The 23,396-nt window shown below is 35.2% G+C and overlaps 3 protein-coding genes across 6 annotated transcripts; 1 reads left to right on the top strand and 2 right to left on the bottom strand.

Annotated features, from left to right (window-relative positions):
- Positions 1–164: 164 nt before the first annotated feature.
- Positions 165–4,979, bottom strand: LOC110814894 (YTH domain-containing protein ECT3). Of its 2 annotated transcripts, none has more exons than XM_022042476.2 (7): positions 4,686–4,979; positions 4,079–4,155; positions 2,326–2,829; positions 1,439–2,026; positions 1,135–1,347; positions 853–999; positions 165–730 (listed from the first exon to the last, which is right to left on the bottom strand). In XM_022042476.2, the coding sequence occupies exons 1-7, from the start codon at positions 4,738–4,740 to the stop codon at positions 440–442; spliced, it is 1,875 nt and encodes a 624-aa protein (XP_021898168.2). In that variant the 5' UTR covers positions 4,741–4,979; the 3' UTR covers positions 165–439. The 2 variants fall into 2 exon arrangements, with proteins under 2 accessions (XP_021898168.2, XP_088078964.1); XM_088222838.1 differs by having other exon boundaries at positions 4,713–4,979.
- A 1,101-nt stretch (positions 4,980–6,080) lies between these two features.
- LOC110814971 (putative galactose-1-phosphate uridyltransferase) lies at positions 6,081–11,941 on the bottom strand. Of its 2 annotated transcripts, none has more exons than XM_022042569.2 (3): positions 11,328–11,940; positions 7,224–7,514; positions 6,081–6,655 (listed from the first exon to the last, which is right to left on the bottom strand). In XM_022042569.2, exons 1-3 carry the CDS (start codon positions 11,838–11,840, stop codon positions 6,395–6,397), a joined length of 1,065 nt encoding a protein of 354 aa, XP_021898261.2. In that variant the 5' UTR covers positions 11,841–11,940; the 3' UTR covers positions 6,081–6,394. The 2 variants fall into 2 exon arrangements, with proteins under 2 accessions (XP_021898261.2, XP_088079266.1); XM_088223140.1 differs by lacking the exon at positions 6,081–6,655 and adding an exon at positions 6,904–7,114 and having other exon boundaries at positions 11,328–11,941.
- Positions 11,942–13,419: 1,478 nt separating this feature from the next.
- On the top strand, positions 13,420–20,996 carry LOC110814859 (casein kinase 1-like protein HD16). 2 transcript variants are annotated; one of them, XM_088222209.1, is made up of 17 exons: positions 13,420–13,818; positions 14,687–15,157; positions 15,392–15,517; positions 15,612–15,685; positions 15,786–15,855; positions 15,935–15,990; positions 16,130–16,201; positions 16,321–16,415; positions 16,609–16,675; positions 16,752–16,881; positions 17,037–17,258; positions 17,369–17,499; positions 19,433–19,607; positions 19,695–19,785; positions 20,005–20,162; positions 20,265–20,453; positions 20,563–20,996. In XM_088222209.1, the coding sequence occupies exons 2-17, from the start codon at positions 14,741–14,743 to the stop codon at positions 20,620–20,622; spliced, it is 2,133 nt and encodes a 710-aa protein (XP_088078335.1). In that variant the 5' UTR covers positions 13,420–13,818; positions 14,687–14,740; the 3' UTR covers positions 20,623–20,996. The 2 variants fall into 2 exon arrangements, with proteins under 2 accessions (XP_088078335.1, XP_088078336.1); XM_088222210.1 differs by having other exon boundaries at positions 13,421–13,818; positions 17,037–17,255.
- Positions 20,997–23,396: the final 2,400 nt, after the last annotated feature.

Raw genomic sequence — 23,396 nt, 5'->3', positions numbered from 1 at the left:
GATAACCGATAAAAAAACTAACTCGATCTTTCTTTTTTTTTTTTTTTGAAAGTAAATAAAAGTAATTTATCGCAAAATCGAGACAGAATTCCATATGTCCAATAGATTGCTAAATTCCTTAATTTTCTCTTTTCTTTTGTTTATAATGCTTGTGAGAAGCATCATGAAAAGGCAACAGAAACTCCTGCCTTCAATTTCCATTAGAAGAACTAACAGAGTTTTTTTATGCTCAACTAGTAAAACTGGTGGGGAACAAAAAACGAAGGGAGATAAACGGCAAGTTTTGAAAAAAGAAAAGAAAAACATAGAATTTGGTCTCCATATGCTAAACACTAGTAATTGCAAGCTAATTTGCAGCCAAGATTGATTTCTTTCAAAAAAACAGAAAAATAAAAACTACAACTCTATGCTAAACTGAAATCAATATACTGTGAGAAAATTAGCAAGCACTAGCAACTCCACTAGCAACTCCATTTGAAGTAACTTTCTTCTCAGACAACACAACGTTTACAGCACCCTCCGTTGTTTCTTCAACATCCTTGGTGGATACGCCATTCTGTTCGAGCAGCCTAGGTTTCCCATTTGCCTCAATTACTTTAGCTGGTGTTTCACCTACCAGTTCCTTTTGCGGTGTTCCATCCAAAGATTTTTGCAAACTTTCTTTTCCTAAAGATGTATCTTTAATCCTATCATTCTTTTCTACGCTATTATCAGTCTTCCCATCTAAAACCTGTTTCAGAGTATCAAAGTTTCTGGTCAGACAATTTAACAATCAAGACTGCATCCAACTTCTAAAAAATCAATAGGAGCAAATGTCAGATGCAAATTTATGAAAAAACATCCATCTCTTACCTGTGTCTTTAAATGCTGCTGCTTAGCCTTTTTCTCCTGAATCTTCTTCTGCCGATCTTCATAAAATTCAAAATCATCAAGGATGGAGGTCTTGCTTGAATGATCCTTGAATATTTTGATAACTTGTATACCCTTCTCAAAGTTAACCTGCATGAACCAGAAGGCCAACACCAGACTTAGTATGGTTATAACATCCAGCAACAGCATACAGGAAGAAGAGATAAATCTCTGAAGAACAGAGAAGTACATAGAGTGAACTACGAAAGAGAAAAAGCCACAAACCTCCTGAGTATCCCTGCTATTTGTGACTGGTTTATTCTCATTGTTTTCAAGAGTTATGTGCCTCAATAAATTGTTTGGTACATCCTTAATCAGATGCCACTTCACGGGGAAGCAACCAATCCACTTGTCCTGTTGCCAGTACTCCACTGTTTTGTTAAAATCAACAGGTCCTACCATCTCTGCTATTCCAACAAATTGTCCACTGGTGTTTACCTGGAAGATACAGCATGACTCAGAATGATGGCCAAATCTAACATAATAGCCAAGTCACACCTCCAAATGACACCAAGTTAATCATACTTACAGAGAAAAATAGAAATACAGGACACCCATCTGGTTTCTCTTTTGCTTCATGATAAGCTGCATCCAGCTTTTTATTGCCATTTGGTGTGCTGGACCATACATTATACTTGATGCTCTTATGGATGTCATCCTCACTGTAGGATTTGATGACAAAGAACTTTGCATTTAAGTAATCCCCAGGAAAATCCTCTCGGTTGTACTGTTGCGTATCAAGAAGAGGCATATTATTTTCTTTGAACGTTTCACTCGCTGGAAATTTCTGCTCTTTAGCCGTAAGTGCTACAGGTCCAACACCTTCTTGGTTCCTAAAGCCCTTTGCTCTAGGTCCTCGGTTTAGCTCATTTAATCCATCCATATTCTCTTTTCCATAGCCGATAACACCATAACCGCGACTCCGGTTTTTGTATTTATTATCAGCACCCCATCCTTGCCCATTTTTCCAAGAAGAATCATATGCATAAGATCCAAAGCCAGAACCAGCACTTATCATGTTTCCATAATGTCCATACATCCCGTGACTAGGGTACATGTGATTCATGTATGCATATGACTGGCCCAAACCAGATGCCGGTCGAGCATGAGACGCATTCTGCAATCAAATTGAAACTAGCTATAAATAACATAACAAAATTAAACATCAAACCACAGAATTAGATGAGTACATTCCTCAATCGCACACAAGAGTATGAGTAACTAAATTACAGTTGCCAAACATATAACTAAATTAATATTCAGGAAAATGGGAAACAGGGATTTAAACATATATATACACACACACATAAGCTAAATATTGAGACCACACAGGACAATAGATCAATCTATTTATAATGCTATGTAAAGGGAGCTTCAATAAAATTAGTACAACGTTAGCATGCAGATCTAGCATACCAAGAAGTGTGGAAAGAGATGAAGATTGTTATTCCTCCCAGAAGCAAGGTGACTCCCGTCAAAACTCATCCTTGGATCTTGATAAGTTGGAGAAGGAACACCTGTTTGGTAGCCTCCTCTTCTGTAGGAACTGTTTGCATTTAAAGATGAGTTCTGGTAAACTGGTCTCGGTTGGTTTGGCCCCTTATTTCCACTCACACTTCCACCATTTAGTACAACATTTGGTTTTCCTTTAGTTCCTTCAACTGATAAAGATGCTTGATCAGCTGCTAGTGACACTGGAGCCTCCACAAGAGGAGCACCGGCTTGGTTAGGACCTGAAGGCCTAATGTTTTGAGTTGATGACTGGTAATAAGGACTTGGATAGTGATATTCTTGTAAGCCAAGCACTTGACCGTCATTTCCGATAGCAGGAACAGATGAAGCTGGAGAAGCATATGCTCCATATGGCACAGCACCATAATTCTGCTGGTAGGTGAGAGAGCCATTCTCACCATAAATGGCCTGAAAAAGACACATTTTAAATGCAATATTCACTAAATGCAAAAATGAACAAAAACTGTACCAACCACCAAAAAAAAAGAGATACAACTTGCAACCACCTACTTCCCCCAACAAAAGTAAGTGGTTTTCAGGAAGAAAGACTTTTCTCCTTAAAGTATAAAGAGGTTAGTGTTATTATTCTTCTCAAGGTTGAGAACTTCTCCATTCAGCCATAAAGATAGAATTTTGCTAGAAGTTCCCACAAATTAGTTTCGCTGCATGCCTCCATGATTAAAATTCAGTTAGAATACAACCAGCATCCTTGTTCTATCCCAGACTCATCATATCATCAGTAAAAAATTGACGAATAGACATAATATGGGATATAAAGAAATAGGTCATCCAAATCCTAGCATAATAAATCTAGAGCAGCACTCATCACTAACTCTAGAAACCTGAAGAAGAAGGAACATTCACAATCCATAGTTCATCTCCTATTTCATTACTAGTCAATTCCTAGTCCAAAATTTCTTATAAATCTTGACATGCAGAATTACAAGATGTTTATTATATGTTGGTTACCTTAATTCCACTTTGAATTCCCTGAAAGTGAAAACAAAATTCTTGCTTTCCAAAGTAGAAATTGAACTCCCTTACTCCAGGAATTCGATGAAGGCAGTTTGGTAAATATTTTTTAGAGGGGATGGGGGGTAGTTCAAATATAACAAATCATTTTGTAATTATGCACATTAAGACTAATATAAAAATTATAACTTGGAATTAACTAGGATTTGAATGAAAATGAACCAAATGAAACCTCAAGTCCTTCAAGAGAAAGGCCAGTATAAAAATATTAAAATTGATGAATTAGTTGGAACCACTATTCCATTTACATGGGAGACACAAACTAAAAAAATCTGGAGTAACAACATTATCTTCATTATGGACTCACAGGTCTTAGGTACGGGTACATTACAGAGTGTACGACTCATCTTTTCATGTAAACCTCAAAACCATCTACATGATCCAAGGAAATAATCTATATATTCAGATCTATGTCAACATAGTAAATAGAGATAAAACAAGGTTGATGGAAGTCCTACATCTTAGTATAAGTGAACAAATTGAAGAGACTATCCAAGTCAATGTTACTAATTTTCTAAAAACTAAACAATTGGCTTTTCATACAATCAGGCAAGTCAACTGAAGCATAATATAAAGAAATATATATGCATGTACAAGATCAATAGTTCAACTATAAAGGTAATACCTCATTTGTGGCCTCAGGAACTTCAACAGCCTTATTCTCTGAATCCAATGACAACTTTTGCAGCAAATCTGCAGCTTCTGTAAGAATGAAAGTGAAGGAATACACAACCATGATTCCACAAACCAACCTCACATTTCACAAGTATCTGAATTTCAAACATGAACATACCACCTTACCCCAAATCTATTGCTCAGAAGTAATCCAAAACGGTGAAAAATCGGAAAGAGAAATCCATACGATTCCCACAAAATCAATCAACAATCTGAACACGAGAACTATTACAGGGGCGGTTTAACACACAGCCAAGATAAACACTCTTCTAGATAATCCAGTAATCGCCAAAGGAAACAAAAGACCATATCGACTGATTTCAATAGACCCACATATTAAGAACATACGAGTACTCGATAAATCTATGCATAAACCCTCATAAAACCCTTACACATAAACACATCAGAGACAAGAAATTCACCACAAAAGAGCGAATTTCAATACGCAAACACATCAAACACCAAAGAAATGCCTCCATCCGCACATATAAACGCAAGAATTACATACATGTATACGTTATTCATAAGCGTGCGTGCGTGCGTGAATAAGAGCATACCCAGATTTGGGAAGCTAGCAAGGATACGATCAGAGGATGAATTAACAGCATCCATGGCGAGATCAGTGAATGGAGATTTAGTCTAGAAAGAGAAAGAGAAAGAGAAAGAGAAAGAGAAGAATAAGAAGAAAATGAGAGAGAGAGAGAGAGAGAGAGAGAGAGAGAGAGAGAGAGGGGTGGTAGAGAGAGAAAAACCCTAGAAATTTAGAGTGACAGTTTACTCAATAATGGGGGTTTCTCGCTAAATCTTGGGAAAGGAGGTAGCCGCCAAAACACCCCCCCCTCCCCCCTAAAGACTTTTAAAGGAGTCCCCTAAACTGAGCTCTTTTATTTTACTTCTGAAACCTGACGCGTAAATTAACAACTACTTTTTTTTTTTTTTTTTGTCTTTCTTAATTAATTTTGATTAAATTATTATTATTTTTTCTTCATAAATATAAATTAATTAAAACATTTGAAAAATGAAATTAATTTAAAATTTATATTAAAAATTACGAGAAATTAAAGGCTCTGCTTTCCAAGAAAAGGATATTTTATTTTTTTTTATAGGTTTTCTGGTTACTTCTTCTGGGACTTTATGGGCTTTGAAGTGGGACCCACAGTCCGCTGTCAACGACCACATTGCCATAAATGAGGGCACCCATTGGGCCGATTTTGATGGCCCGGGCCCAGGCCTTTTTAATAGTGGGGGCAAAAAATCAAATTCTGTTTTTTTTTTAATTTTTTTTTTTGTGTATTTATTTATTTTATTCCCACGAGGAATAAAAACAGTAGACAAAAAATTATATTGGGAGCCATGCCCAAATGATGAGGGCAATTAATTTCCATGGGAATAAAAATAATATTTCTGGCTTTTTTTTTTTTTAATAATAATAATAAGAATAAGAGAAAGGCATATTAAGAATTATAGCGGAATGCATCAATAAGAATATATAAATATTTTTCGTATATATCTAAAGTTTTCATTTTTTGATAATTTGTTAACTAGCTGCTAAAAATGTTGATGATATCAAATAATCTTTTACGTCTTTAGATTAATGGGAGATTGTTATCACAGCGCCAAAGTCTCGAAGATAACGTACAATTTTCGTAGAACGATGAGTAACAAGAATATCTTGTAATAATATGCTTAAATGAAAAGGGTATTGTTCTAAATTTTCCATAATGTTGCAATTTTATTTGATGCTTTCTTCTTTTATTGCTCAGACATTCTTGTTCTAACCTCTCCCATTGAGATTTTATGCAAAATTTGGTAAGGTTTTACTGAACGCACGGGAATCACCATAAAGCATTGGATGCCATTTTGCCACATCAACTTTCTGAATCCATCGGGCTCCTACCCATCATGACATTTGAAAATAAATAAATAAATTTGGAGATATTAAGCAAAAGATATTTCAATCCATGAAATCCACCACTATAAACACTTTTCCCATTTATTGCGTTTTTAGTTCTATAAACTAAAGCAACAAAGGTTGAGGAGGGGGGACATGGGAAACTTTTTCCATCTGCAAGCTTCCACTGAAAAAGATTGTTCACTTTTTTCGTTGCCTGCAAATTACAATCGATGAGCTTCATCCTTCTGTGTATACAAATCGAGGGTACAGAAAATAATCAATAATTGCACTCTCAAAAAGAGAGAGAGGGAGAGCGAACACTTTTATTCGTGTGATTTAGGTGCTAACGCACGATTACGACTAGTTAAACCACTAATTTGGAACATTAACTTCTCTCAAAACTTTAGCTGCATCCTCAGGGAAAACAGGATTTATGTAACATCCTGTTCCAATCTCAAAGCCCCCTACAACACCCAGCTGAGGCACTATCTGTAAGAACCAGTGATAGTATGGTAACTGCGAGTCTGTAACTTTAAGGGGAGAAGTGTGAATCGCGAAATTGAATGGTGGATTATTTAACTGAACAGACATCTTTCTTAGCATGAGTTTCAACAATCCTCCAAGATCGACTGCCTGCAAGATTCGACATAAACTTACAAATCATGAAAAAAAAGGATGAATCCAAGAAAGATTTAATTTTTGAAGTAGCAGTATTGGCAAAATGGAACTAATCCTTTCTACAGCTTCCTTATCCATACAAAACCTTTAGTTTTTGTTTATGTTTTAATATCAGAACCCTTTTTTCTTTCCTAATAATTCAGAGCTCATAACTCATAACTCCACTTTTTTATCCAACGATAGTTACACGTAACATTCTTCCATTTCGATACAAACACCATATACTGTGCCGTTCCATCTCTGCAGGTCTTTGGAACAATCTATTGCCATTGCTCACATTAATGTAATTACACTGACCTTTTTACCCATTCTTTAGGTGGTTACTAGTTGTCACAATTTCAAGCAGCAAAGCATTCAAGTTTGCATTTGGAAGTTTAAAGCCATTCTTCCAAGGGAAATTCTTTAGTGTTCCATCTAATAACAAACAAGAGACAAAAGCATAAAGTACTTAATCCAATCTAGTTCCCATGAAGTTAATATGCAAGAAAGCAGAAGTGAGAAACAGAAAGCAAGGACGATTTACCTTTTCGACATCCAGATCATGGAAATGAGAAGAGTGATACTGGGGAACAATCCAGATCTCAAATGGAAACGCAGCAGCAAAAGGAACAATTGAAATGAAATAGCTTGATTTGTCAATCACAATGTTCTCTGGTTTAACTTCACAAAGGCTACATCTCCCTGTCTGATCAAAATATTCCTTCATACCATCAAGCCGGGAAGAGACGGTGGGAGGAACAGTTGGGAGAGACAGTATCTGGCTGTGAGAGTGACTCATTGATGCTCCAGCTGATGCTCCGTGGTTCTTGAACACCTTTAAGAGCATTACACGAAACATTATTTACAGATTACAAATACAGGCGAAAGAAAGGCAATTCACTCAAAAAGCACGCGCTTGTGTATGAATAATGAGAAAGCATGCATGTAGAGAAGCAAATATTGGCAGACATGGGTTGATTATAGTGCTTCATGAAAATAGTAAAAATAAAAAAACAGGAAATTTTATGTTCATCATTTTAAGTGCCTATTGCCGGGGCTTTTGTTTCTATTTTTACTGCCAGAAGCAAAAATCTAGCCAAACATCAAAGGAAAGAAGCATTTTAGATAAAAAGCAAAATTTGTTTTTGCCTTTTGATAAGGATGAATTACAGCTGAAAGTAGATATTTTTAATATATGACCTGTGATATAGGAAGTAAATAATATTTTAATGTTTCTTAACTTTATGTTTTAATAATTCAATAATTTAATATTTTTATATAAAAAATATAATATTAATTTATTGTTGTTGATTTGTATTTAGTTATAAAGTATTTAGATAATTTTATTTTGAAAGAGATATTAAATTAAAATAAATGTTTTTAAATAATTTAAATTATTAGAATAATTTTTTATTATAATGCAACTTTTTTCATTTGAAAGTTCATATTAATTTCATAAAATAAATAATTAAAACATGATATTACATTTTTTTTAAATACAAAAGATTCCATGATTAGAAAATATGTGGAACAATCTATCTCGCACTGCTAAAATTCTGGCAGTCGAGAGCTGGTTATGCAGACCAATTTTGATGTCGCAGCTGTTTTAACTTACCGCCTGGGTAATACTAAACCCAGCCAGTTCGGCCAGCTGCGCATGATAGTACAGTTTATATTGAAAAGAACCAACAATTTTTTCTTATAAGAAACCAATATTCATGAGCATCAAGGGTTGCAATCATATAGAAAAGAAACTTATAGGTCAAACAAAATGTCTATAAGACCTCTTAAGTCCTTGCTAGAATACAACTGGTTACTCTCGAGCAAAAAGCTTAGAGTATAGAACCAATAATCTTTTGAGCTGTCAAAATTAGACTCTATATGCTAAAAAATGCTCCTCTTCCTCTCCTCTTTCTCTTCCTCTCCAGTGCCAATGCAAAATTTGCCAGGATGGACAGGGGAAGGTACTCCAATGTTTTAGCTAGGCCACATGGGAAGGGACCGTGGAAAAAGATACGCACGGGAAGAGACATCCGAGAGATATCAAATGGATGATCGGGAACGGGCAAAGAATTGGTTTTTGGAAGGATGTATGGATTGAAGGGGGAGCCTTCAAGGACAGATTTACTCAGATTTTTGCTATACCTAGATACAAGGATATTTTGGTCAAAGAGCCTATAAAGATAGAGGAGGAAGAAATTGCCATGTTGAGGTTTTGAGGAACCTCAACAATTGGGAAATTAGTGAATATGAACAGCTTTTGAGGTCTTTGTGCTCTGTATCTCTCAGCGAGAACCATGATCAACCGGTTTGGTCTCTTAGCACAACAGGGAACTTCACAGTTGGCTCTTTTGTAGACATTTAACAAAATATGAGGTCATTGATAACAATTTCCCATCCAGGCAGATTTGGAAGGTGAATGCACCTCCCAAGATCACTTTTTTTTTGCTTGGGAGGCATGTCGTGGATGTATTTTGATCATAGACAAGTTGATGAGAAGAGGGAAGGCCATGGTAAATTCGTTTTTTTATGTAAGAGAGCAGAAGAGACTTGTGATCACATTCTACATCGATGTCCCATAGCATATAGTTTATGGACAATCGCGTACGGGATCTTGGGATATAGTTGGGTCATGGCAGGTAGTGCAAGAGATTAATTTTAGGCCTGAATGGTATAACTGGGAAGAGAAAACAATTGGGAGTTATACCATTGAAAATTTTTTGGGTCTTATGGAAAGAAAGAAACAGGAGAATTTTTGATAGGGTAGAAGAGGATATTAATAAAATTAGAGCGACATGATTTCAGACCCTAGGTTTTTGTGTAGTGGGTCAACTTTTGTACACTATGGAGGAATTTGAGGATTTGATAGATAACATCACTGATTTGTAAATATTTTTGTACATGGGTTTGTACCCCCTTGGTGCTTATACTTAATGATAACTTATACTTTTTATTTCAAAAAAAAAAAAAAGAAAAGAAAACTCTCCTCTTTCTCTCATTTTATAGCAATTTTACTGAAACCTATACTGATTTCGCCTCAAAGCTGTTTTTACTAAAAAACTATTTTTGAAGTACCTTTAGCAGCTCATAACATAATCGCTACCTTGACAGAATGAACCAAATGTGGAAATAGGCATATTCATACTAGAAGAAGAGTATGTTTTCTGGGCAGGAGGGAGTGAATGTTATCATTCCATTTCCCTTTATTACACAGTATTCCTATTCTTCCAAGTTTCAGCGAAATGAACAAAACTCAACTTAAAAAATTTTAAGGGTAAATTTAACTTTGATTCTTCTTTTGTTTTATGGCTTTTTGACACAAGCAATCCCCCCTTCTTTGTTTCACACTGCTATTTTACCTTGCTTGGATATGGGGGTTTGTTGCTTTCAGATAGAACTGTCCTCCTTGATTCTGCATCTTTTCTCCCTTTCCTTTTATCAGATTTCACTGCCTGAGGTTTCCATTTCTTATTATTAGTTTTAATTTTTTAAGTTTTGTTTCTCATACTGACGTGCATGTTTGCTGGTTTGTCTGATCTGGTTTGATCATAACGATCTCTTGCTCCTTTTTCTACTTGAAGATTTGTTGGGTGAGAGGAAGAGATAGAGATAAAGAAGGTTCCATGCTTTTATAACTCCTTAAAAATCTTGGTTACTTGTAGAGCTTCACAAAAGCTGTAGAAGGGGAAAAAAAAGAAGGAAAAGGAAGAGGAGGAGGAGAAGGTTGAGAAACGGATGTCAAAAACATTGGCGGCTGATGACTTGGGAAACAGGGATCAAGATATTGGTGGCCATCGGTGAGGAACAGTGGTGAGGGAAAGCAAAAGGCTAATGCTGGTCATTATTGCTTTCCATCGTGAAGGAGAAGAATTAGAAAAAAAAAGAGAAATATGGAAGACCATGTACTTGAGGGTATGGGGATCACCATTTTGATGTTTTGCTTGTCCAACAACAAAATCTTTTATAGACCTTATAGATCTAACAACTACCCCAATAGATGTTTAGAAACACTGCTCCAAAAGCTTCCACAGCTATTTGCTAGTTATCAAACAAATCACTAAGTAAAACACGCTATTAAATAATTTATAAGCTTCTAAAAATAAGCTGAGCTAGACACATACAGTTGACATTATTCCACTTAAAGGTTCGATTACAGAACATTATACCATTAAAACAAAAAAAAAAAAAAAAAAACCTTTAGAATTCTACTCTTGACCAAACCTAGCTCACAAAAAAAAAAGCTTTAGAATTCTACTCTTAACCAAAACTAGATCAACTTACAACATCAAACTAACCAAAACTAGATCAACTTACAACATCAAACTATTACGCCTTTAAGCATATTTATGCGTGAATACATATAATGACGCCCCAGAATCAGTCCCTCATTGCTGCTAACCCGGAACCTCATTTTCCATTAAACATTAAATACTTGTCTCCCTATCCATGTCAGACGAGATCATGATCTGATCAACCAACGGATATTACTCATAAATAGTAATAATTAGACTTTCAAATGGGAGCTTGATAGTTCGAAACATAATGATGAGACTAGAGACTCTAAATCAAACTAAACCTAAAAGCACCCAGCCAATTCTAGTCAGAAAACACAGAGGAACAAATCTACCATCATACTAACATAACTAACCTGAACGTATTCAATGAGATCACAGCTCGCAATCTGCCCAATCCTCTTCTTATACGCAAGCAACACATCACCAACTTCACTCGGACCTAAATCCGACAACTGAACCGAATGATGCGGGTTTTCGATCACCACATCGTGGAAGCCAAACCCGACAAGGACTCTCCCTGACGTTCCGGTTTCTTCGCGCGGGTTATTTCTCTCGACAACTGGATTCTCGATATTCCTGCTCAGAGCAGGGTACAAATTCTCAATTACCCTAATCTTCCACTGCCGTTCGTCCGGTACTCTGAAAATCTCGGGAGCGCACTCGTGTTCGTGACCGACGCAGAAGGCGCATGAGGTAGGGTTAGGATTAGGGTTTTGTGGCGACTTGGACTTGAAATCGGTAGGTCTCTTGGCTCGAGCAGGTGAGAAAATGACCCACCGGTTGGTCACCGAGTCCTTCCTGAGTTGAGGAGAATGAGTGGCAGCTGCGTCGGTGCCGAGTTGCGTGGCTTGACTAGATGAACCCATTTTCGCTTCGTCAGGGTTTCAAATCTCAGTTCGTACTTTGCACTTTGCCCTGTCTCTACCATACCGAACCAGGGTCTGGGGCCGCAAAGTCTATACTCCATGCTTCGTGGAATATAAATATTTAAAAAAATGTAAAAAGATAAATAAATTTCTCTTTATTTTATATATATATATATATTTAAATAATATGTGATTATTTTTTATATGTATGTATGTATTAGGCTGAAAAACAACATGGGCCGATTTGGGTAATGGGCTTAAAATTAATTATATCCAATCACTTGCGGCTTATAATATATTTATATAACGACAAAATTCAACGTCTTAAATAAAATTTAAATTCGTAATATTTAATTAATTTAAATTATTATTTATATTTTTTTAAATATTTTTCATATTAATTAAAGTTTATTTTTGTTATTCTTTATTTTATTTATTTTACTAGAGTTATTTACTTTATTTTTTTTTTAACATTAAATGATTTTTCAATAATTTTGCTAACCCTATGTAACAATGTATTTCATAATATAATAAATTATATGGGTATGAGCTTGAAAGCTTTTTTTTGTTTTTTTTTTTTTAAATCCTTTGATCATTTTGTTTAGTTATATAAATTAGATGTCCTATTCATATGATGAATACATATAAATGCACACATTAATATATATACACATATATGTAGATAGCCATTCATATTTAATGCATATAATATTCATGTATGCACGTATATCCAAACCTACCACACACTATGGCACAAATTTTGAAATTCAATTCTCACATGGGTATCTTTGTCATTGTACACATGCATTATGTGTAGACAATATCAAGTCTTCCTTTATGTCTTTGCCAAGTCTATACAAACAACCCATTTATGATTTTTTGGTTATAAAGATGCCACATTTCAATGCTTTATTTTTATTATTTTTAAAAAAAAAATTCATACGAAGCTCATAAACTTAATTAAATTATCTTTAAAATCCCATAAATTCATTTCATAATTTAAAAAATATACGTGATAGTTAATAATAAAAATAATATTTAAAAGTGCTAAAAATTAGTATTTAAAATTAGTAGTTTTATATATGTTTTTTTATTAATGTATATATGTGTGTGAATTTCAAAAGTTAAAAAAAAAATATTTTAATATTATGTTAAACTAAATTTAAAAATGATGTAAAATTTATCTTAAATTATAAAAATTAAATTGATATAAATTTTATATTAAATTAAAACAATGCATTGTAAATTTCATTACATCTAATATGATTTATAATGTATTATTCTATTTAAATAAATTATACATAAATTTTAAATTTGTTCACAACGTAATATTAAATTATTAAACACGTACAAATAAAATCTTAAAAAAAAAAAAGAGAATCATCTAAAATTTTCAAAAAATCCACAAATATATATTTTTATTCTATAATTTTATAGGAATAGATTTTTTATTTAATTTTAGAATAAAAATATATTTTTTAATGATAAAAATTCAAAAAATTTAAATATATATATGTTTTTTTTTTTTTTCTCTTACTTTAATTTAAACACGGTAATGAGGGGAAGACACATCACACAAACAAGAAGAAGAAGAAGAAGAGCAGCATCACCTCCACCATCACACGCACACACATTCACATACACATGAGATAAAAAGGCCTCTCTGCCCAAATCTCCACCTACAAAAAAAAAAAAAAAAAAAATCAGATAAAAATTTTTTTCAATCAAATCTCTCTCTCTCTCTCTCTCTCTCTCTCTCTCCAAATTCCGTCCCTTTAACCCTAAATTTTCCGCATCTTCTTCTTTTCTTTTAGCTTACATTCAATAGAGGAGACCGTAGTTTCATCGTCTTGTCCGTTTCAGTTTCCCGTGGGAATGTGTTCACTCTACTTGACGAAGATCTAAGTTCTGATCGCTCTCGGTTTCCGTCTCTCTCCGATCATTCACTTTCTGCAGTTTTCGGTTTCAGGATCGATCTGTGAGTATTTTTTTTTCTTATTTTTTTTTTGTTTTTTTTTTTGAGTTATTCTGTGAAGAGTACGATGACTGATGAGTTATTTTCACGATCGGTTTAATTTTTTCGATTTTTTTGAGGAAGTTAGATTTTTATTTTTATTTTTCAATGATCGGATTAAAGATTTTTTGGTTTTTGGAGAATCCGTGTCGTTCCATGTCTGAAGTGTGATCTTTTGATTTTTTATCCTTCATGATGGTCGTTGCTGTTGCTTTGTTTGATTGTTTAGGTTGATCTGATTGTTGTATTCTTGGTATTAGACGCGTGTTTTTGATGTTTGTTTATGGATATGTCTGTTATAGAACCAAACATAATTGTTCGAGTGATTTTTGGTCAGTGTTTGTTTTTGGTCGAAATAATTATTAAACCTGAAGGAGGAGCCAAGTGGATTTCATAAACGGAATGCGTAAAATGCACAGATTCACGTATGCTTTTTAACTACATTAGGTTAATCATTTGCAGGGTGCGTGGAAGAATCATTCTTTTTATGTGTTTGTGGAAAATGGTACCTTTTGCTCAAGATTATTGTGTTTCTCAGCGCTGGAAGCCTTGGACCTTTGATGTTATGCATCTGATTCTCTATAGATAAAAAGCTAGTGAAAGAGTGGAAAATTCTGCTTCTTTCAGTTTTAATTTTTCTGACTTAGTCATTATTATTGTGATTTGAAATTCTACATTGTCGTTGCAAGAGGGGTTGATATCTATTATATACATATTTTGCATAAGGATAAGCTTATAGTTTAATGCTTGCTATTAATGAGCTCTCCATTTGCGACGTTATCTAGTTTCGTGCTTGTAACCTGGATGTTTCTTTGCTATTTTGACGTGGCAGGTGATCTGAAGGAACACAAACCACAATTGTTTATGTGATTTGCATGGGGTGACGATGCCAGAGTTGCGAAGCGGAGCACGGAGATCCAAACGCCTTGATGATATTCAGCCGAACCCTCAACCAATTGATCAAGGAGAGAATTGGGTATTGCCACCCCAAAATAGAACAAGGAGAAGAGTTGGTGGTGGGAGAGGAAGGGGTAATGCTACAGCTTTAGCAAAAGCGCCTTCACCAGCTGTACCTGCAAGGCCAACTGCTGCAGGTAGAGGTCGGGGAATCAGGGTGATAAATTTGGACCCAGAACCTTGTGAAGCTCTTCCTGAAGCTGGTGCTGGTGCTTTAGCAGCTGTTGAACCTGCTTATAATCGACTAGAAGTGGTGGCTGATAAAGATATTGCCATGGAGGGGGGAAGTGCAGAGAAGATAGTGGGGGTTGAGGAGGAGGCTAGCAATACCCCGGTCCCTGAAAGGGTAATCACTATATCTGAACATTCTGAAACTATATCTTAATGAGTGCAGTTGTGGAGCGTTTGAGCATTAGATAGAAAATTGCTGGGCTGAACTGTTACTACTAAGAAATTTGCTAATTTTCCAAATTTCCTCGTATTAGCAACCCTTGTCATAATTACTAATTGAAAAAATTTTAACTAGCTTGCTTTTCACTTTCAAGGAAAGCTTTCAACAGAAGCTGTCTTTCCTGTGCAGGTGCAAGTGGGTAATTCTCCTGTATATAAGATAGAAAGGAAGCTTGGTAAGGGTGGTTTTGGGCAGGTTTATGTTGGCAGAAGGGTGAGCGGTGGCAGTGATAGAACTGGGCCAGATGCCATTGAGGTATTACCACAAATAACATGGCCCCTTCTAGAGACCGAAAACTGAAAGGCTGAATATACTGTGGGTTAAAGTCTGATCTTTCCTCTTTTTTCAGGTTGCCTTGAAGTTTGAGCATCGAAATAGCAAAGGCTGCAATTATGGGCCTCCTTACGAGTGGCAAGTGTACAAGTTAGTACCTTGTCTTTAGTATTTGAATTTCTTAGTAATTCTAACCTTCTTAATTTAAAGGGTTTCGTCTAATTCGATAACTTTTCTTTCTCTTTTTAAGTACTCTAAATGGTTGTTATGGAATTCCTTGGGTGCATTTTAAGGGTCGCCAAGGAGACTTTTATATTCTGGTAAGTCTTGAGCTGGAGTTCCTTGATGTTTAAATTTCCTTGAATATCGTGCTTTAAGGTGATTAAATCAAAATTTCAGGTGATGGACATGCTTGGTCCAAGCCTTTGGGATGTCTGGAATTCTTTGGGACAATCGTAAGAAATTGAGAGCTTTTGCTCTCTCTCTCTCTCTCTCTCTTTCATTTAGCATATTCGCAAGCTTGTACTTTGTTGTACCTATTGTGTGCGTGTGCTACCGACCAGATTTGTTTTAATATGTTAGTACATGTGATAGGATGTCACCAAACATGGCAGCCTGCATTGCAGTGGAGGCAATATCAATTCTTGAGAAGCTTCATTTGAAGGGGTTAGTTCTACTATAACTTCTATGTTTTTGCTTTTTGCACACTATCCCAGATTATAATACATACTGAGAAATCTAGAACTAATTGTCATTCTTTATGGATTGATCTCTTCTTAAACAAGGTTTGTTCATGGAGACGTGAAACCTGAAAACTTTTTACTTGGTCAACCTGGAACGGCTGATGAGAAGAAGCTGTATCTTATTGATCTTGGCTTGGGTATGTTCTTCTTCCTCCCCTTTTACTTTCTATGGTAATCAATCATGAGTTCACTATGTAGCTTTAACAATTTGAGTGATTTTCAACGGAAAAATTCATGTCATTCTATTCTTGCTCCATGGTCCAAGTTAGTCTCGCTAAATGCTTGTCTATTGATTTATTGGCTTGTGCTACTAACACATGTCTGTTTCAGCATCAAGATGGAAAGATGCCCATTCTGGTCTGCATGTTGACTATGATCAGAGGCCTGACATATTTAGGTGTGTTGAATGTTTTATTTCCAAATATTCATAAAAAATTTCCCAGGTCTTCTATTTGAGTATATTCCTTTTGCAGGGGAACTATAAGGTATGCAAGTGTACATGCCCATTTAGGTCGCACAGGAAGTCGAAGGGATGATCTTGAGTCATTGGCGTACACATTAATATTTCTCATAAAGGGAAGATTACCATGGCAGGGATACCAGGTAAAGTTTTTGTTATTTTCCTCTTTCTTTTGTTAATCCTTTTCTCTCTAGTCTTTTCAAGATCTGCAATAAAGGTTTCTTTAATCTTTTTTCTTTTTATCATTATTCCTTTCTTCTCATTAATAAATATATACTGTCTGTTTTCCAATTTGCAGGGTGATAATAAGAGTTTTCTTGTTTGTAAAAAGAAGATGGCCACTTCTCCAGAGATGATGTGTTGCTTTTGTCCTGCTCCATTTAAACAATTCCTTGAAGCTGTTACAAACATGAAGTTTGATGAAGAGCCTAATTATGCCAAGCTTATATCTTTTTTTGATACCCTAATTGAACCATGCGTGTTGTCTAGACCAATTAGAATTGATGGAGCACTTAAGGTCGTTGTTTCTTGTTTCTAATTTGTTTTTTGTTTTTTGCTCTCCCTCACTTTTAAACAGGATAGGTTTCTCTGATTTGCTAACCTTTTATTATTGCTTATTTGCATAAATAGGTTGGCCAAAAACGGGGAAGGCTGCTTATAAATTTGGAAGAGGATGAACAGCCAAAGAAAAGAGTAAGATTAGGTAGTCCTGCCACCCAATGGATTTCGGTTTATAATGCCCGTCGTCCCATGAAGCAGAGGTAACGGGTCACTTCCCAACATAATATTGCAATTTATGCATGTGTTTATGTCATAACTTGCCCAGATTAGCCTTCTTTGTTATTAGTTCTGAATATGAATGATAGATACTGGCTGATAATCAGTACAGCCATCTTAGTTTTTGGAGGGGAAAGTCTGAGGGCAATGCATGATTTTACCCCGGTTATTGGGCTGAACATGAGCTGCGGCAGGCTGCTCAACTTAAAAGAAAAGCATTAAATTGGTGGCAATAAGTGTGGCTCTACTTTTGATTCTTATGATGCCAATACTTTAAATTTTCAATAATGATCTGCTTGACCTGAAAGGGTATTGTATTTAACTGTTGGTCAACTGAAACTTCAATCTTTTGTTTTTTTTTTTTGAAATAGTTAATGGAATATAATGGATTTGGAAAAGGATGGTTACGGTATTAATTAATGAGATAAGACAAGAACATAAATTAATAATATGTGATTTATTGTAAGAGTTAATACAACAATGAAGTTGAATTTTCATTACATTTAATTATTTTCATATCTTCCAATGATGTTGCCTTTTTAGTATTTATTAATTAGGTCATTAGAGAGGAAAAATCGAATCCAAGGTTAGTTTTATGTTCAATCTTAAGAATGTGATACCTGATATGCTACTAGAGTCTTATGCTGTATGAAGTTTATTCTTTTTGATAGAAAAAGAAAGTATTACCAAGATTAAAGAAAATACGGTAAACTTGTATAAGGTATTATCGTATAAGAGGCACCAAAATAGGAAAGAAACAGAAGTGGATAAGGTGGAAAAAAATTTCAATGTAAGATACCCTGGTAGTTCTTCTGCATAGTGGAAGAACCTTGTTACTTGGTCCATAAAGAGACATACAAATCATTCTTATTGCAAATAAAATGAGTACTCTTAACACGATGACTTTACACTCAAAAGAAAAATTAACATGTTGACTAAAAATTCTGGCGTTAACTTCCAGCCACAAAACTGAGCACCCAACAGAGGGTACCCTTTTTGTTATCATTCTATGCTCCTCTTACTCATCCTACCTCTTGGACGTTGAAAACCATTTAAGAGTGTGTGGGCAACCCATTACTCCCAGAGGAGGCAAACAAGCATCTTATTGCAAAGCCATGAAGCCACCTCATAGTTTGGGGACAAGTGTCTTATTGTCGTGAGCCCTATAGCACATTACATTATTAATAGAAGAATGCCCCTCTAGAGTACTTTATGCTCTATTATTTGCCCCCTTGGTGGTGAAAAACATCTCTAATATTGGGTGGGTAAATCCAACCTTCCCAAATAGGCAGCAAAAATCAACTTATTACACTGCTGTAAAGGCAACCGCAGTGCAGTAACAATTCTCTATTGGTTTTTGAAGCTTTAAAGACAATCACACTATTATCGGGAGAAAAAGTCTTTTGGCTTGCAACATTCACCTTATAAAGGTAAAATGCCAAATTGCTAGAAGTAGGGTTATGAATCAAGAAGTTGGAAAAGGATTTACAAGAGATGGACACTTATGCTTTATGAACCTATTATATTGCTGTTAAGCCCCCTCGCAGTGGGGATGACATTTTTCTATTAGTCTTTGAAGCTTTAAAGACAATCAAACTATTATCAGGAGAAAAGTCTTTGACCTGCAACTTTCACCTTATAAAAAGGTGAAATCCAAATTGCTAGAAGTAGGGTTATGAGCAAGAAGTTGAAAAGGAATTTACAAGAGAGTGGACTCTTATGCTTTATAAACTTGGTATTGAGAGTTGCTAAGAATTCATTTAATGCTTGGTGGTACTTGAATCTACTAATGCACATTTCAAGAAATTGGTCTCTGGGTATCAGATAAGATATTTGATGCCATTACATTAAAATCATGTAGGAAATATTGGCCTTTGCTTAGCATTAAAGTAATTACTGTGTTTATTGGGTGTGTAGATATCACTACAATGTTGCAGACACAAGGCTGCGTCAGCATGTAGAAAAGGGGAACGAGGATGGTTTGTATATTAGCTGTCTAGCATCTGCTGGTAATCTCTGGGCCTTGATAATGGATGCTGGGACAGGTTTCACCTCTCAAGTTTATGAATTGTCGGCTGTGTTTCTGCACAAGGTAGTTGAAAGGCATTAGTTGATATCATCTATAATATGTTCTTGTGGCTGTAATCATTGATTATTCTAATTGTTTGAACTTTAACAGGATTGGATTATGGAACAGTGGGAAAAGAATTACTATATAAGTTCAATAGCTGGTGCAAGTAATGGGAGCTCTTTGGTTGTGATGTCCAAAGGTTGGTTGCTATGTCGAAGAGTACTTGTGGTTTTTTTAGTGGAATTATTGCTGTTCATTTCTATCAATATTTTCTAAGATATTGTGCATAGGAATGAAGGTCAAAGCTTGGCTCCTTTCTTTTTGTGTTTAGACATTGAAATCTTACGTTACAATAGATCAAACTGTTTTGTGATTAACCAACCAGTCCTGAGGTTTATAAAATTCTGCAATTTTGCAGGAACTCCTTACACCCAGCAGTCTTATAAAGTGAGTGAGTCTTTTCCTTTCAAGTGGATAAATAAGAAGTGGAAGGAAGGGTTTCACGTGACCTCCATGACAACTGCTGGTAGTCGTTGGGGTGTGGTAATGTCGAGGAACTCTGGATATTCTGAGCAGGTATGGACTTAGTTTAGTTTCTCCGTAGTGAAGACATGTATATGCATTTGCTCAATTGCTGATTTTGCTGTATCTTTGTTTTATTTCATCTGTTAATTCAAGGTTGTGGAACTAGACTTTTTGTACCCAAGTGAAGGAATACATCGCCGGTGGGAGAATGGTTTCAGGATAACAGCCATGGCTGCCACATCAGATCAAGCAGCTTTTGTGTTGAGCATACCAAAACGAAAGATGCTGGATGAAACTCAGGAAACTCTGAGAACCTCTGCTTTCCCGAGCACCCATGTTAAGGTAGAGGTTTAAATGCTTTTGAGATGTTGTGTCTAACTCCAGAAGAGAATAAATTATCTTTCTCCTATTTGAGATAATGATTAATTGTTCTACCATGATCCTCTTTCAGGAAAAATGGTCCAAAAATCTCTACATCGCATCAATCTGTTATGGCCGTACCGTCTGCTGATCTCGAAGATGTAAATGTTTTGTATGTTGCCTTTAAAATTTTGAAAGCAAAGAAGACTGTCTTGAGATAATTTCACATGTGCAGATTTAACTTTCATATGGAAGTTAAAAAGGTAATCCAGCTTCTTATATAGGATGATCCCATATGTGAATGTAAAAAGGAAAAGAGAAGAGAAATGATAGAATTGAGAGTTGGAAAACATGGTTTGCCCGAAAGCTGATATGCGCGAGCAGGGCAACGGTTTGTTAAAACATATCTACCATAGTAATCTGGTCATTGCTTACCAGGCTATGGTTCTTGACTGTCATTTTACTTTTAAATTATCATAAATGAAAGAACAAGGAAATGGGATAACATTTCCATGTCTCATAAAATTTTCCTTCCTTCAGAAAATTAATTTTACATGAATGCATGAAATGATCATATTCCTGCTGGAAAACTGCTTTGAAGGTAGTTTCTTTGTTTCAATTTCTACACCCCATTGTTGATATTCCTAGACAATCAAATTTCTTTGGGTTTTTTCTATGACTAGAATTCTTGGAAGGATAATGTTGCAGAGATCTTGAGTTTATAATTTTATTGCATTTATTGTGGGTAAGAATTTTCTAGCCATGGATCTTAATTTTTTTGGAAGTAACAGTTTTTAAGAATTATAATCTATGTTGAAATTGATATTTAACTTAAGTATTTTATAATATTATAATTTCCAAAACAGACTAGTAAAATTGTTTAAGAAAATGGTATTTATATATGAATGTGTACATACAATAATAACAGTTCAACACAGTATGATTATTAACATAATTAATTGACATTAATTTCAGCTTAATGTTAGTAAAAGAAAAAGAAAAAGAAAAAAAAAAGGATACCATGTGGCAGCCATATTAATAAAAATTAATAACATACTGCTACATTAATTATATTTATAAGAAATTTAAATGAAAAATAAATAAAATTATTTACACATTACCTGAATTGAGAAATAAAAAAGAGTAAAATTATAACGACTCCGGAAATTTAAAAGGAAATATATATAATAATCTGAGTGCGGAAGCAAAATAAAAGATTAAGGTTAACATCCCTTACACAAAATTTAAAAGTACTAAACAATATCACTGAATAAGTTCTCTAAAAGAAATATGAGAAATAGAAAAAATAAAGGAAAGTATAAAGTATCTAGCATCTACTCGCCGTCTTCTTATGGATCAGGCTCGGGAACCAGGTCCTCATGACCTGAAATGGTTAAATAAGGAATGAACTACATTATCCTAATAAGAACATTACACTATATTACCATCACAGAAGTAAAGGTTGATAGAAAACTGAAAACAACCAATCGAGCACAAATTTTAAACCAATACAATTATTTAATATAAAATCACTTACCATTTTTCTTACTCTTGGAGAACTTGTGAAAACAACCTATAAAAATAATAACATTATACAGATAATAATTTCATGCATAATCAGTAACATAAATTATATCATAAATCTGTATTCATTAACAATAACTGATTGTCATATTATCTCGTTTTCACCAACCTACTAGTATTCATGGGGATCCATATGGGTCATCGCTACACATGAACCATTACCTTTAAACAATCTTAATTCTAGGGCCGTCCTCATACCCCGTCTAGTATGAGCGCCAAAATAATAAACTTCAATACCCCGTCCGGTATGAGGGTGAAGCGGACTGTCCCCATACTCCGTCCGGTATGAGCGCCAAATGACCAAGTCTCCATACCCCGTCCGATATGAGACAACGTTCATGATAGGGTTCACTATGAACCCAGTCTGTCCACCATCTCCCAGGATATCTAGTGAGGCTGTCATCTTATTCATTTATCAAATCACATCCCATTCCTATTTGTCTTTAGTTTCCGTCACCAACTCAAACATAAATATATAAACAAGTAACATGCATCCAACAAAGCAAGCATATCTTAGATTCCCAAAATCAAACAGTAATGAAGTAAGCAGTGATTCAAACCATAAAATAGATAAACCAGATATCATAATATATTTAAACTGTAAAATAAATTAAGCAGAAATCGACAAGGAATAATGTCCGATTTCGGGCTTCATTAGTAACCTTAATTAATTATGCATATCTATTAATTGCACAAAATACAGTATTACCATTTATTCGAACTTTAATTCTATGATAGAAAATAAAGTGAGGGGTCCTTATTTGATTTGACGTCAAAAACTAGATTTTTACTGCGCTTACAAGTGGTGCCTGGGTTCCTTGAATTTTTTATCGGGAACTGAAACACGTTTACGGTACCTACACATGTCCCAAATAACCCAAAAAATTAGACCCAGGGTTTACTTGGCCAATTTCAGAATTTCGACATGGCGGCGATCCGCATCGGGTTGGCTATTTTCGGTCGAATTCAGCCAAACTTGCATCGGTTCCTGTGAGAAAACACACTTAGGGCATTCGGTAGGCCGAAAATACGTGAAAAATCGAAGCTCACCAGTGGTGGGGCTCTTCGGTGCGGCGGCTCCTCCGGCTCACGTCACGGTTGGGTGTTTTGCTCCAGTCAACCTGTAGAGAAGGAAACGGTGATCACAACGGTGAAAAAATTATATCGAACGGGAATCGGAAAGGGCCTCATTGGAGGCAAAAATCGAGACACCCTGCGGCGGCGTCGCTGAGCTTCGACGGCGTTTTCTGGCCAATTAGCCGATACTTTCGCTCCGATTTGGCCATAGGTGGGTTTAGAATCAAATTTTGAGCAAATGGTAGAATTTTTACCTCGTTTGGT

The sequence above is a fragment of the Carica papaya genome, chromosome 6 (assembly GCF_054855325.1).
Source record: "Carica papaya isolate Zhongbai chromosome 6, ASM5485532v1, whole genome shotgun sequence".
Classification (NCBI taxonomy): Eukaryota; Viridiplantae; Streptophyta; class Magnoliopsida; order Brassicales; family Caricaceae; genus Carica; species Carica papaya.
Note: the sequence above shows the minus strand (reverse complement) of the source record. Positions and strands in the feature narration are given on the sequence as shown.